At 37.1% G+C, this 16,112-nt stretch overlaps 1 protein-coding gene across 3 annotated transcripts; it reads left to right on the top strand.

Moving 5' to 3' along the window:
- The first annotated feature begins 1,492 nt into the window (after positions 1-1,492).
- On the top strand, positions 1,493-15,750 carry LOC147850746 (pre-rRNA-processing TSR1-like protein). 3 transcript variants are annotated; one of them, XM_087335708.1, is made up of 22 exons: positions 1,493-1,630; positions 2,105-2,190; positions 8,667-8,747; positions 9,072-9,245; positions 9,328-9,378; positions 9,493-9,621; positions 9,716-9,841; positions 9,911-9,988; positions 10,062-10,154; positions 10,234-10,362; positions 10,434-10,511; positions 10,580-10,669; positions 10,779-10,961; positions 11,053-11,128; positions 12,217-12,320; positions 13,775-14,034; positions 14,198-14,284; positions 14,436-14,663; positions 14,744-14,822; positions 14,892-14,955; positions 15,060-15,162; positions 15,548-15,750. In XM_087335708.1, exons 1-21 carry the CDS (start codon positions 1,543-1,545, stop codon positions 15,158-15,160), a joined length of 2,385 nt encoding a protein of 794 aa, XP_087191834.1. In that variant the 5' UTR covers positions 1,493-1,542; the 3' UTR covers positions 15,161-15,162; positions 15,548-15,750. The 3 variants fall into 3 exon arrangements, with proteins under 3 accessions (XP_087191834.1, XP_087191833.1, XP_087191832.1); XM_087335707.1 differs by having other exon boundaries at positions 2,102-2,190; XM_087335706.1 differs by having other exon boundaries at positions 1,494-1,640; positions 2,112-2,190.
- Positions 15,751-16,112: the final 362 nt, after the last annotated feature.

The raw sequence follows: 16,112 nt of genomic DNA, 5'->3' as shown, positions 1-16,112 counted from the left end.
ACCATCAACATACAATTTTACTTAACCACTTTGCCAGTTACTGGCCACTCCAAAATCTACTCAAATGGAATATTGGTGGCAGATGAATGGTGACCACAACTAATGTGCAATCACGAGGTAATCTTGACATGAATAATCTAGTTCATTCACTATAGAGAGATATTTATGTGGGACCAAGAAAATCACGTGTTGCAAAGGCGAGATGGCAGGGGAATCTGCATGAGTTACAAGTTGGTATGTTGGTTGCAACATTATTTGGGGGTGATGAGTTGGGGCATCCCTTTTGGATTGGTAAAATCACCGAAATTATTAAGGATGAAGAAGGCAATTAAGTTATCTCCATTGTGGTTCATTGGTATCATACCTCTTACCCGGATGCATTTAATGGGAAGTACTCTTTAGAGATGGTTAAGGATGTTGGAGGCACAAGTAGAAAGCGGAAAAGAAAGAATCTACCGAGCACGACTATTCTGACACTTGATAATGTAGACATACTAGTGTATGACTTCACCTTGACAAAAATAGGCCATCTAAGACAGATCACAATCAAAATAATAATAGAGAAGATCCCAGATGTGCCTCCCGATGCAACATAGAGACAAACAAGGAGTATGTGTCATAATCATGGTGACGTTGGATTGCAACTGGATGAAGACAATCCATTAGTTGCTAGTGATGATGAGGACGAGACCTCACAAAGCTCTCCTAGTTCATTGGATGGGTCTGATGGGGAAGGCATTGCTTTTGGAAGTGATAGTTCTAATACATGATTTGTAAAAATTGTATTTTACATCACGATGCTAATTCTCAAACATGTATAAATATAGGAGGTAGTCCTTTTGTAAAATTTGTACATTCTTTTGTAACTTTCGCATGTCAATTATTTAGGCTATATTTGGAAGCCCTAAATTTTGGACATGCTAAAAATCAATATATTTTGGGTCGTTTTTAAAAAAGCTCTACGCATGCGGCACCCCTTTTTATTTTATGATCTATTTTATGCCTTTTTTTGACGAAGAGTTCTTAAAACGCGACATATTACCTGTTTCAAATGACTTGGTGTTTTAACTAATAATTAATTACAACTTAATGAGATTCCTCCCATAGTTAATTAATTTAGTTAATGTAAAAGGCCTAAAAAATATACATATGTATATAAATATATTATATATATCATAGTACGTAATATCCTCGAATGCATTATCAAACATTCTTTTTCATACGAATTCCAACGAATGCGTATGTGATCAAAACATTCCAATGTTTCTTTTTTTACACTTTTTATCTTTAACTTTCTTACCTTAAAAAAAAGTTACCTTATAATAAATAATTAATACAAATGTATGATATTTACCATACGTTGAGGGTGTTTATCTCACTCGAATGATTGGAACATTCGCGAACGCGAATGCACGTATGGTACGTATTGTTCATGCTATGATATATATAATATATATGTTTTGCAAAAACCCTAATCCTGACAAACCATTTCTTCATTCGTTCTCTCTCTCTCTCTCTCTCTCTCTCTCTTTCTCAGCAGTCATGGCGAGCTCGCGAACGCAGAAGAACAAGGCTCACAAGACGCGCTTCTCCTCCAAATCCTCGAGAAATATACACAAGGAGAACACATGTATTTTGCTCTTTTGTTTTTTTAAATATTTCATTGTAATGTATCTGTTCCCATTTTTTTCATTTAGTTTTATTTAATTCTATCGCAGAAGTTCTGTCCCATTCCTTGAAACTCTGCATTAAAATTTTGGTTTTGTTTCTACAATTATTATTTTCCTCAATTGATCCTATCGAGAATTATGTTATCCCTCCTTCTGAAGTAATATTGGTTTTTTATTGATCTTGTTGAAATTATTTTCATTTTAATCAATCATCTTAAAGTTAAATTGCTTTCATTCCCTCCTGTTGAAAGCTCTCTCTTTTAGATTTCCATTTTTTCTGCTTATTTCTGTCTGCCTCTAGCACTTGTTGTCGCAAGAGGAACTAGAAGATGTCACTATACCTTGCCAATAATTATTGTTTTTTCTTTTGGCCAATTCCATTGTAATTGCTTCACTTTTAATGGATCCTATTAACATTTTGCTGTTTACTGCAGCTTCTACTGCAAGTGGAGTTCGAAGAGGTCACAATGCATCACTCGGTCAGAAAGGACGTGCAGCGAGGCTAAATCACAGCAAAAATGTGAGTTTCTATATCCCTTTTAGTTCCTCAACAGCGGCCATCACCTTGCATTTCCGTTTCTATTTTTAGTTTTTTATTTCCAAAGTAGGATTCCAAATGTAGGTAATGTTAACGAAAGATGTAGGTGTTTCTTGGGTGTCATCGTCATCCGTTCAGTTTGTGGCCTACCTTTCTCAAGCTTCTTTTGTGTAGTCATGTCGTGAGCTCTATGCATGGGAGCTTTGTCTAGCTTGGTTTGTGCATGCTCTTCGTGAGCTTGGTTTTTTGGTTCCGCGTCACGAGTGTCTGTCGTAATCTCTCTTCATTGATGTTCATGGCTAGAGCGGTCGCATCAGGCACTTATGTTGTCTATTGGACCTGCACATCGAGCATCGAAGGAGATGGTGGAATCCAAGTGTTACGTGCATTATATGGTGCAATACAATTTAATGGAAATCATCTTACTTTCTCATATTATTACGTCTATGCATTTGTAAGAATTAATTCAAGTGCTACGTTCATGCTATGTTGTAATATAATTGAATGGAAATCATCTTACTTTCTCAAATGCATACATCTATCTCATCTATCTCACACATGAACTAGCAAAACCTTTAGTCAACATGTCCAACAAGAACTATATTATGCAGACCCATCTATGCCCTCATATTCCAACTATCTGTGTTGTGCCCTACCTTCACCATTGATAGTTCTTATCACACACTGTTGAGATGTTACAAGCACAATTGGTGTGAAGAAGGATACACACTCACCCCTACCTCTTTTGACTCTACATGTTGAACAAGAACCATATTATCTCAAATGCATACATCTACATTGAAAAGGTATGAGGATGGTGGGCAGTTTGAATTCCTTTTGAAGGTGAAGCAAGGGGATGGTCTAGTGTTTGGCGTCATGAATAGTGATCATCTTCATGAGTATTATGGATACCTTGTGCAACATCCAGAGTTGCTAATACCAGTATCAGGGAATAATGCTGATTTTAAAGCATTGGTGGACAGAGGCTCTTTACTTGGTTCGGTGCATGTTATTGGTGACAATAACAATGGAAATAATGAAAATGATAATAATAATAATAATGAAGAGAGGGGTATAGGCAGGTTAAAGAATATGGAGTTAATAAGTGCACTATCCGCCCTTGTTGGTGAAGGTAAGTTGAAGGAAAATGGTGTAAATGCCTTGGTTTCCATGAATGAGATTGCTAATTCTAGTAGATTACACACAAGATTGTATCTGAAGAATCTGTCCAACTTGAAAAGGAAAAGAAAGTATTCACCGGGGAAAAAGACTCCATTCCACGGAATAAGACTATTCCTTCAATGATTGCATATGCCAAGACTAAGAGTAAGAGCAATTCTGGGAAGGAGGACAAGGCGGGAAGGAGGACAAGGCACCCAAGGCTGTGATCCAAAGAACCTGTCCGACTCTAAAAGAAAAATAAAATATTCGTTGGGGAAAAAGACTACATTCCATTGAATAAGACTATTCTCTCAAAGCTCATTGATATCCATGCTAAGAGTATGAGCAAATCCTAGAAGGAGAACAAGGATATGATAGTTGTAACATCTAATAATTTCAAACAAAGGAGTTATTGGGTGTCTTTGGCCAACAAAGAGTATGAGATGAGTGCATATTCAGTAGTTGTTGAGCTTGTGGTCACTTGGAGTGTGAGAAGAATCATCAAACAATATTCTAACAAATCTTTTTCTTCTGGTTTATCACAAAGAGTGTTTCCCAATGGAGGCAGCCAAGGTGCCGATGTCGTGGTGTGGCTCGCCCAAAAGTGTAGCATTGCGCAGACAAAAAGATAACGTGAAAGTGAGGAAGGAATCATTGGGATTATGGACGGAAGAGATGAAAGAGTAGAAATAGAGTAAATAGAGATCAACAAGATCAGACAAGATAGGATATAGAATGATATTTGAAGGGATAAAAGAGATTTATAATTATTTGATGAAAGAGTTACAAATTGGTTGTGAGCATCGTTGATCCTTCAAACTTTGTCTCACAAGGTCACCGCTCTTTTTATTCTTGAGAGTAGATCACAATCTTCCCTTCTAGCTTTCGATGAGGGTAAGACTCAAACCTTCGCCCTTTTTGTTGTGAGTTGAGCACCACGACCGCCAAGCTAGTTGTTTTCTTTACTGTCTTCTTTCTTGTCTTCCTCTTTTTATCTTATGATATCTCTTATGTAATATAATTCTATTTGATTTGATTGATATATCATGCAATATAGTTCTTCGATTTTGATTCCTTAGATATCCCTTGTGACCATACTCCCGTCTCCTTTTATAGGGAAGAGATGGTTCTACATGTGGGCCATGTGGCGCACATGCAGAGAGGCTCTTGCATGTGTGCTATACGGTGCACATGCAGAGAGGCCCTTTCATGTGTGCTATATGGTGCACATGCAAGAGGCTATTGCATGTGTGCTATATGGTGCACATGGAGTACATTTCATGGTTTAAACCATATACAATACAACACATATGTTTTATATACATCACAAGTATAGGCTAAATGGTAAGGTTTGAATGCCATAAGGTTAGGGTTGTTGGTTCAAGTCCACTTTTGCCCATGTAATATGCTATATGGTGTGCATGTAGTATATTACATGGTTTAGACTATAAAATACTACTTCAAATAAAACAACGCATATGATCTCTTGTAAATTATTAGTATAGGCTAAATGGTAAGGTTTGAGTGTGATAAGGTGGGGGTTATTGGCTCAAGTCCTCTCTCATTCATGTAATATAACATATATATGTTTTTATTTGCCTCTACATATAATTTATAATATTATCATAGTGTGTTGTTAATATTATCTTTATGTATAAAATATTATCAAGATTTATTTTATTTTAGTTACGTATTTATTTTATTGTAGACTTTTAATGTGAAGCTTTCGTACTTCATGACACCGATATGAATAATAATGAGGTGACTATGCCGTGGCACAAACTGCAACAATTCCAGCTTCATGAGAGACTGATCTGCTCTCCTCATGCCAACAGAGAAGCTGAAAGAGGAGAGCCTTAGAAGAGCAAAGATGTTTGTAACAATCAAGAGTGGAAAATGCTCAACAGATAGATTTTGAGCTGCCAGGGGGGAACAATTAATAGGAATAGTGTTGCTGATGGTGATGAGTTAGATGCAAATAATATGGAAATAAAGAAGGATGCTTGTCACTTGAGGAATAAAACTTTTTGTCTTAAAGAAGTGGAGGAGAATCGTGTTAAAGAATTGAAGCATGATTCAACGGGTAGTAAGTCCAGGAATCCTTGTCACATAAGAAAGCCTGGGACTTTGGAAGATGGTGAACTCGAATTCCTGTAGCAATATTGTCGAGTGGGTGAGCTTGCCCACTACTGCAGCCGTAGCAAGCAAATATAGGGCACCAAGGGATCTATGTGAAACGTGAATTTCATCCCTAGGAGGTAGTGGTGGAACTTGTTGAAGCTATAGATCTTCCCCAAGGCTTTGCTCATGGAAGTTGAGTACTTCCACTCCAATTTAGATAGTTTCCGATTGCGATAGTAAACTGGTCAGGGCTATTTGCAATGCTGCAGCATGCTCCTGATAGTGGAGTTGGCAGTGTTGACAAAATTCTAGAACTCACAGTTCCGGCCTGGCAAATGGATGGCCAGTGCTTGAGTGGGCATCGCCTTCACTGAGCAATTTACAATCATTTTCTTAATGAGGAGTGCGTAGTTGGGGTTCATACAGTATTGTCATTCCTGGACTGGAGTGAAGTCGGTCTTCATGTGAATTTGACGTTTATGAAACTGGGAATCCAACCTGTGCATGTCTTTCTAGGGCCATGCAAAGATGTCTTGGTAATTGCTGATTAGATCCTCATAATATCGTTGGAACGATGGTATGAGGTCCTTGGAGATTTGGATTCGTTGAGGGGTCAACATCCGTGTGGAGGCTGATTTCTTCTAGTATTGTGATCTATACTCACTGGGATGTGGATAGATTCTGCTCACTGCATTCTGAGTTGAGCTCAAGTGGTGACAAAGTTGCCTGAGAGTTCCGTCAGGGTGGTTGGGGTTGTGTTTGTCAAGTCTTGTGGTAGGGCGCTAGTTGGCAGCTAGTGGTGATAAGGTTGAACCACTCAGAATCTAGGCGCCTAGGTGAGTATTAATAATCCCCTCGAGCATGTTGATGTCTTTCTCAGCTACTGTCTGCCATTGGTAACCTAAAGTGGCACTTCATCCATTTATAAGGCTGAGGCATTGGCACGCTGATTTGGTCATAACATTGACACTGGAGCCACCATCAATTACATCTACAACGTTTAACCTTGTTTATTTGGACTGTGATTTCCAGAGACAGCTCATCCATTATTGGTGGGCTGGTGGTCAGACTTTTGAATGGCACCAAAGGCACATGTGGAAAATTTGCCATACTCTTATCTGTCGTCAAGTGTTGACTGCCAAGTGTTGGTCATCGAAGTGTGGTAGTACCAGAGTTGGCGTAGAGATAGTGATACCTGACAATTGGCAAGGGCTTTCCAGAAAATGATATTTGGAACTGGTAGAGGCTCAGTGCCTCGCCTTACGTCCCACCCTTTGTCATAGAGGAATAACTTTTTGGAAGCATTATTCAGTCCCTATTTAAGCTGGATGAAAAGGCTCATGAACATTGATGCAATAATATAATTGTTGATCAACTATACACAATTAGATTGCCGTAGGCATGCCACTTTTTGTGTCAGGTAACATTAAGGGTGTTACTGACTGAGCGGACATATTGAACAAGGGTGATGGATAGGACATGGGTGGCAATTTGCTTTTCTGCTTTGCATCATGCTCAGGGCAGACCTGCAAGGGTGATGGATAGGACATGGGTGGCAATTTGCTTTTCTTCTTTGCATCATGCTTAGGGCAGACCATCAAGGAACTGGAAGTAGCGAAAAAATCAGAACGGAAAGTTACATGACGTTCTACTGAACAAGGAAAACACATTGCCTTTCCAATTGGAAAAAATGTTGGCACTAATACAAAATCATGGGATGCATATGGAAAAAGCAAGGACCCTATGCTGAATGTGGAAAACGTGAGCGATTTATAGCTGCTCCAATGTAACAGGTGAGGAAGTCCAAAACCAATGATAAAAGATTTGGAGCAAAGACCGAAAGATATATTAACGTCTTGTAAGAGGCCAAAATGACCTATAACACCAGACAAGAGATTACATCGTAAGTGTTGTCTCATCTTTGAGAACAACAAATCAAAATAAAGGTTACTAAGTTAAAAAGGTAAATAAGATAAAAATAGACTAAAGTATCTCGTTATTGGTACATGTAAGATTCTTAAGTCAGATATATTGTAATTTTTGTCTTTAAAAGATATCTAGCATAGGTTGATCCAGAATGGAGAGGTCTGTGAAGTGAGGGAAGCACCTGTGATGGTGGTAGATGATGGCCTTTGAGAACAGAGTGAGGTGGTCTACTTTGAGTGGAGGACTCTCAATGACATTTAGAGAGAGAAAACAGAGGGAAGGGGAGAGCAGGCATCATTTTGAGGAGCTCCCTCTATGGTGATAATATGTGCACTAGGGGTATCCCTTTGTTGAGCTCCATCTATGAAGATCTGAGAACCATGGTGTGCCCAAGAAAGAAGAGGAAGAAATATAAGAGCAGGGGTCTATAAATACAAATTGGAGGCAGGAACAAATTGGAATGCTATCTTGGGATGCTACCTTGATTGATGATCCGCACAGTGATGGCATGCTGACTGAGTGATAGGATGCCAATTGTAGTTGGACATAAGTGATGTGATAAATAAAAAAGTAGGGATTTTCTCAACTGGATATAGCACATTAGTTCCATATTTTTAGCTGCTAAGAATATATGATACCTGAGCGTAATGGATTGATTTTGGAATTGGGTTGATTAATTTGGTATGCATCACTTGATGGTCCAAATGATTGGGGAGATGAAATTTATGTTATTGATAAAATCCAGTCATTGTCCTCCTGAGTTATGTGTTTGGGTGTAGCTGCAGAGGGGATTGGAGGAATTCTGTCTGGATATGATATTTTCAGTTTTGGTCACAGGTGTTAGATGAGTCCCAACACAATATGGAAAATCAAAAAGCTCTCTTGGGAGTTTTTCCAGCTTGGCTTGGGAAATTTATGTGTTTGGGAGGTACAAGGGGGATTGGAGGACTTCTGTCTGGATGTGATATTTTCAGCATTGATGATCGGTGTTAGATGAGTCCCAACTCAATATGGAAAATCAAAAAGCCCTCTTGGAAAATATCCCCAACATGACCTTGGAAAAAAACAAGTCTACATTTCTCTATGCCAAAGTGTTATGGTGGTGATTCCTTTGCAGATCTGAGAGATCACTTCAATTTGACTGGCATGATTAATCCAATTTAACTATGGACATTGAGTTAGAATTGTCCATTTACTATTGCCTTTGTATGTGCAAATGTTTAAAATGTTTGCTGCTCATCTTTTTGTAGATTCGAGATCAGAAGAAGGCAGCTCTCTTGGCTGAGAAACGTTTGGGTGTTGGATCAAATCTCTCCCCACCTATTGTGCTTGTAAGTATACACAGGAATCTTTATGTTCCAAAAGATGTGCACAAATGTGACATTGTGTGTCTAGGAATGTCAGAAATGTATAGAATGCTTCCATGATGTTTTGAGTTGGTACCAAATTCACCAATATATTCAAGGGTCAAGCATTTTTTCTTGTTAGCCTTTTAATGATCGTTCTATTCTGTTCTGCATAAGGATTCATAGTTTGCTAAGTTGGAAGTAATTGGTCCATAATGAGCAGATCATGTCACAGCGTATGCAGGTGATGAAAGGACTATGATTGAATGTACTTTTATCATTTATGCTATGGTTTCTCATGTGATACAGGCACTCATTGCACTTACCTCGAAGAGAAACTTGAGCAAAACTTCGAACCTTTTGTTGAAACATCTTAAGGAACCAAAGAATGGTTCAGATAATGTAATGGACATAGAAGATAACACGTCGGAAGTGGATGGAAAGATCACACACTTGTGTCACAGGCACAAACTAAGATTAAATGTAAGATATCATTAATTGTTTTTCATTGTCATGGCGTTTCCGTTGATTCTCATTATTGAATGACCTATATGGTAATATCTAGATCATTGAAGCAAGCCAAGACGATCTGCAGGGCTGCCTGGCAGTGGCAAAGGTAATCTTTGTTTGATCTTATATCTTCTTGCACACAACACTTTGCAATGTTGTAGTTTCAATAATTCTGGCTTAATTTCTTCTTTTAACTTTTAACTTGTGCCTCCGTTGCTAGGTTGCAGATGTCATTGCGTTTGTAACAACTGTTACGAATGAGAAAGATCAACTTCTGAATAAGGAAGGAAAAATTCTCTTATCAATGCTGAGAGCCCAAGGTCTCCCTACAGTCATTGGGTTGATGGAGGTAGCTGATATGATTCTGACTTTGTCACTCTCATTATTCTTGTTTCATCTTGAATAATGATTGCTATTTCTATTTTGTTACCTCTATATGAAAGGGCCTCGTGGATATTCCTGCTAAAAAAAGGTCAGATGTGAAGAAATTGTCAGCCACAGCATTGGGGGTAGAGCTTCCAGAAAACTCAAAGATATTTTTTTCAGATGCCGTGGACGATTTTGAACCGGTATGCTGTTTGTTACAGTTTCAATAGCATTTCTTTAAAAGGATGTACCTAAGTACTATTGTGGAGCAGGTTTTTAGGTACTTGTCAGGTCATAGGTTGTTAAATCCTCAATGGAGGAGCCAACGGCCTTATTTCATGGCACAAAAGGTATGCCAATCATATGCATCACATTAAATTTTTAATTTTAGCAGATTTTGAGACCTATCTCTATTTTGATTAGCTTGACTTTATACCTGATCACCAAATGCCTGAAAGAGGTACCCTTCTTCTTTCTGGATATGTACGAGGGAGAGGTCTTTCTGTGAATCAGTTGGTAAGCCAGAGTTTGTCAGAGAGCCTTGGAACAAGCTTATTGGTCTCTTTATTCACGAAGCATGGAACTTGTTATACAGGTGCACGTCACTGGGATTGGAGATTTTCAGTTGAAACAAATTGATGTCCTTGAAGACCCCGATTTGCTGCAACGAGCTCACAAAGCTGTTAAAGGGAATCAGATGCAGATAGAAAGTTCTTCTAAAGAAGTGAGAGAAAGCCGCTTTACTTCACATTGTAATATACTACTGTAAATCCCTGAATTGTTATATATATGCAGATTTCTCTTCTAGCAGATCCAGTATTGCAGGAAACAGTGATCGTGGAAAATATACCTGATACTCTTGCGGGTGAACAGGTTAGTTTTGTCGATAACTGCTGTTCTTTTCTCTGAATGTGGTTTGATATATTTACTTTTGATGTCAGACTTGGCCTACAGAAGAAGAGCTTGCAAATGCAATGAAGCAGAAAAAAGTAAATAAAAGATTGCTTCCCAAGGGCACATCAGAATACCAAGTAAGATTGCTTTCCTGTCAAGGCACTGCCATTAAGATGCATGAGCAACATATACTATAAAAAGTGAAAAAAGAACATTGATGCTTTCTTGTCTTATTTTCTTCTACAGGCTGCATGGATTCTGGATGAAGCTAGTGATGATGATGAAGACAGTGTTAAATCAGATGAAAAGATGGATACAAATCAGGAGACTGATGAAGATGATGGGGTATTATCTGAGGAGAGGAATGATGAGCAAGATGACATTGTGTCATATGGAGATGGTGATGACGATTGTCAAAGTGAAATGATGGTACTCCACGTGAATATTACTGATAGATTGTTTGAGCATTTGTGAATGGTTTATATAGCTACATTAATTCACAGAGATTCATCTTCTCTAGGTCGATGAAGAGCTTACAGAGGAAGATAGACGAGTAGAGCTTGAGCGGCTGAAGGCAGCACATGCTGCAGATGAAGGTTAGTTGCTCCAATATTTGTCTGTCCTATGCAGGTTTCTGTCTATCTGTCTATCTATCTATCTATTATCTGTTTACATATTTTTTGATGTTAATTATGTGAAGTGTAGCATATGTTTAAGTTCGATCTTAAATTGATTCATACTCATGGCTGTGTTATCACTCCAGCAGTTCTTTACCTCCTGAAGTGTAACTTGGTGATTTGCATCTTATGTCCTCATCCTCGTTTTTGCATTCATTAGTATTCCATATAAATTTGTACTGTAATTCAAAGGAAATAATATGTATTTGCATCACACAGTATTCCACTTTCATAACTGTTGGCTGCTGGAGCGAGAATAGTCTCCAGTGTAATCCTAGTATCTTAATTTTAAATCCTGGGTAATAGCTTTTCATATGGGTCTATTATTTTCTTTGCTTTGAGTCTCATAGAATAATGCAGAACCTTGTCATTCCAAATCCTGGGTCATAGCTCTTCATATGAGTCTCATAGAATAATGCAAAACCTTGTCATTCCAAATCCTGGGTCATAGCTCTTCATATGAGTCTCATAGAATATTGCAGAACCTTATCATTGATTCGACATAAGGACATTCTCACAATACAACCTCTTTCATTTTTCTCACCCTTGACTTCCCTTCAGACATGTATTTATTTCTACTGTAATCATAGGATAAACTTTCAGGGAATGTGATACGAATGGATATTGCTTCTCATCTTGGAACTAGTTTGACGAAATCTAATGGCAAATGATATTTGAGGTGGTTAGATTTTCTCTGGATATTGTTTGCATTATCCATGTTGCTATTGGTGATTCACGATTAATATATTGTTACAATATTGAGGATATATTTTATCAACCTTTTATCTTGAAGAAAGGTCATTGGGATTTTCACTGGAGTGGAAGGCTTGATTATAATGTGGTTTTCTTGTTATATAGATTCTTAATAACCACTATCAGACATCAGATGTTTCTGTTTATTTAGGTTTTCCAGTTATTTGGATTCACAACAACTAATAATACTAACAGATATTAAGTGTTTAATTAATTTACTTCTGCCTGATGATTCTTGCTATGTTTTTGTTTAGAATTTCCTGATGAAGTGGATACACCCTTGGATGTCCCTGCAAGGAAGCGGTTTGCAAAATATAGAGGACTTAAGTCTCTTCGCACTTCAACTTGGGATCCAACTGTAAGTTTATTAAAAAAGTAGATTCTATGAAGAGCATGAGATCAAGAGGGGAATATGCATGGTTCAGGAGGTTTATCATATCACACAATGATTTACGAATGTATGGGACCAAAACCTCATATAGGTGCACATGCATGCAGCATTGGTGGAACTTAAAAACATAAGAAATTGTAGGTAGAAATTGACTCAATTAATAAAAAACATTACCATTTGTTGAAGTTGTATCTAGCTCAATAATCATATTCAACTAGGAATGATCGCTATTTTATTCTCATGGTATTTGGCATTAATTGAAACTTTAAGAAAATAAGAAACTGTAGGCAGAAATCGACTCAAAAGTTAATAATTTCTAGATTTATCTAGCACAATAATTATATTCAACTAGGAAAGGCTGCTATTTTCTCGTCGTGGTAGACCGCCTAAGATTTAGCATGGCTAATTAATAAACGGGACTGTGTGTGTTTGAGGAGGTAATTTATATCTGACTCAATTATTATATTTAACCAAATTTAGGCAATGTTATTTTGCCCTCATGATAAACTATCAAATTCTTAGCTCGCCTAATTAATAGATCCTATTAAGACCATTAGGTTAAGAGGGGCCTGCATGTGTCTGAGGAGCAAATTTATTACACCAGAGACTGCTATGCAGATGCATGAGACCAGAAAGGAAGCAAAAAGCAATAGGTCAGAACAGATGCAACAATTTACCATGCTCTGAACAACAGTATCTCATATGAGTTGTATCTAGCTCAATGCTTACATTCAACTACATTTTAGGCAGTTGTTATTTTCTTCTCTTGATAAAGCACCAAAATTCTAGCTTGCCTATCTTAAGAATGCAAACTAGAGGAATGTAAATTGCGTTCTAACCATGCTCTGAACAACAGTATCTCATATGAGTTGTATCTAGCTCAATGCTTACATTCAACTACATTTTAGGCAGTTGTTATTTTCTTCTCTTGATAAAGCACCAAAATTCTAGCTCGCCTATCTTAAGAATGCAAACTAGAGGAATGTAAATTGCGTTCTAACCATGCTCTGAACAACAGTATCTCATATGAGTTGTATCTAGCTCAATGCTTACATTCAACTACATTTTAGGCAGTTGTTATTTTCTTCTCTTGATAAAGCACCAAAATTCTAGCTCGCCTATCTTAAGAATGCAAACTAGAGGAATGTAAATTGCGTTCTAACTTCATGTTTAGTTATTTTGGATGGTTGTCTCCATTTCTTGGGCGTGCTTGGGAAATTATAAAGGAATTGAGATGCCAATTAGTCCTAGGTATCAAGTGTATTCTTTGTCTGGGAAGAGATGCAGGAAGAGATTCTTTGCAGGAATCAGTCCCGATTATGAAGCATCTGTTATTCGAAGGCAGTACTATGTGATGTTCAGTTGTGATTATTATTTTACTTTCCCAATATTTATCAATCTTTCGATTGTATTGATTTTAGGAGTCACTACCACGTGAATATGCCAGGATATTTTCTTTTGAAAGATTTCAAAGAACTCAAAAGAATGTATTTGCCAAAGCTAGAGAAATTGATGAAGCGAAGTTGGAAGGCTCTGTTTGCGTTGGTGCATACGTGACACTTCATGTGAAAGACTTCCCTTTGAGTTCAGCGATGCAAATTCAGAATGCACATTCACCGATGCCTGCCACTGTATGTGGATTGCTTCAACATGAGTCTAAAATGTCAGTTGTACATTTTAGGTACACTTTCTTCCCCCTATAAATCTACATATGATTTAAAGGAGATACAGAAAACATTTACACTCTTCGATATGCACATTGTCGCAATCTTTTTATTTCATGATAAATCTTAGACGAATTCAAAAACATAATTATCCAAAAAGAAACTCTGATATTTTCTCAGCATCAAGAAACACGAGAGCTTTTCGGAGCCTTTGAAATCAAAGGAGCCCTTGATTTTCCATACAGGTTTCCGGATGTACAAGACAAGGTATCATTTATACTGTGTAATTTAATTTGTTTTTCATCATCATTGGCATTTCAATTTGAATATTTTCAGAGAACATGCGTCAAAATCTATATTGTTTTTCTGAAATCCCATTTGCTGATGGGCATTGGCGGTCAACCCTTGTTTGCTTCAGGCCTATATTCTCTACAGATGATATTAACATGGATAAACATAAAATGGAAAGATTCCTACATCCTGGACGTTTTTCTGTTGCATCCGTGTTTGCACCAATCTGCTTCTCGCCTCTTCCTTTGGTGGTGTTTAAAGAAGCTGAGAATGGAGATTTGACATTGGCAGCTTCAGGGTCACTAAAATGTGTAGACCCTGACCGTATTATTTTGAAAAAGATTATTCTGTCTGGGTATGTATTTGGATAAGTTTTGACATCATAAGTTCACATCTACATCTGAAAATTTAAAAATCTTCATTCAAATTGTATAGGTATCCACAAAGAGTGCAGAAAAAGAGAGCAGTTATAAGGTTCATGTTTCACAATCCAGAGGATGTGCGCTGGTTCAAGGTGATTTTTCGTGTGCATTGTACTTCAATTCGTGATCAATGCACTGTTAATGGAGTCTTTATGCTACAGCCACTTGAATTATCGACAAAGTATGGGAGGCGTGGTCGAATCAAAGAACCTGTTGGTACTCATGGTATGTTATATCACCTTAAAAATTTGTCATTCAGATAGCATGGATGTACTTAATGAATCTTTTGAGTATCTTGAATGATTTTATGTTATTCTTCTTGTTTCTAGGTGCAATGAAATGTGTTTTTGATGGTGTTTTGCAACAAAGAGATGCTGTTTGTGTGAATTTGTATAAGAGAGTATATCCAAAATGGCCTGAATCAAAATAAAGGTAAGGACATTCTCCAATTGATTCACCATTTTAGGATTTAGGACTGAAGTTCGGTGATTGTCATTCAATGTTATAAACTCAATATTTTTATGAGATATGTAACTTTTAGCAAGGGTTACAATTTCCCCACCACATTATTTGTTTTGGATAGAATATTTTAAATCGCCTTGTAGGTCTGTACAAAGTAAAATGTAAATTTTGTCAATTTAAGTTGCTGTCTCTATAAGTGTAGTTTTTAGTTGTAATAATTCTCTTAAGTATTAGCGAATATTTTGTGAAGCATGAAATTTGTTTAAGAAACCATTTCTTCAAAACCTTTAGTGGTATTGCAAGAGTTCAAACTACATCAAATTGGAGGGATTAATATTGTGTTGCAAAATTTCAGGTTTTGGATATATTTTCATGTGAAATCTGATTACTCGATGCTTGATGAAACAAGCTTATCGATCAGTAGAACTCCTTGAATGAAGCATGCCACAAAGGATTAAAAGAGTAATCTTGAGGTATTTGTGCATCTACATCATCATGGAGAATGTATCATTTTCTTTAAATTGACAAATTTGATTTTGCTTCTTGTTTTCTATTTATCCTTTTCTTTTTATGTGAATATTTTGAGATTCACAATTTTTTTTGCCATTTATACAAAAGTAATTACAAGCTGTTCTAAAATATATGGTGTGAATGCTCTCAGTTGTATATATGAGGATTTCCTCTTCTGCTTTTGCCATTTATATATCGGAATGATACAAAAGTTAATACAAGCTGTTCTAAAATATGTTGTGAATGCTCTCAGTGTATATATATGAGGATTTCCTCTTTTGCTTTTGTATATATTGGTGTGTACATGTCATGGAGGATATGATGCACAACATGCTTGTTTCATGATACATCAATTGTCTTTGCTGTGAATTAGGCTTTTTTGGTAATGCCAATTTATTAAATGGGACAAG

This window comes from Azolla caroliniana, unplaced genomic scaffold (genome assembly GCF_043228905.1).
Source record: "Azolla caroliniana isolate FFs.n. ecotype wild unplaced genomic scaffold, voAzoCaro1.0.p SCAF_20, whole genome shotgun sequence".
Lineage (NCBI taxonomy): Eukaryota > Viridiplantae > Streptophyta > Polypodiopsida > Salviniales > Salviniaceae > Azolla > Azolla caroliniana.
This window is presented reverse-complemented; position numbering and strand designations above follow the sequence as displayed.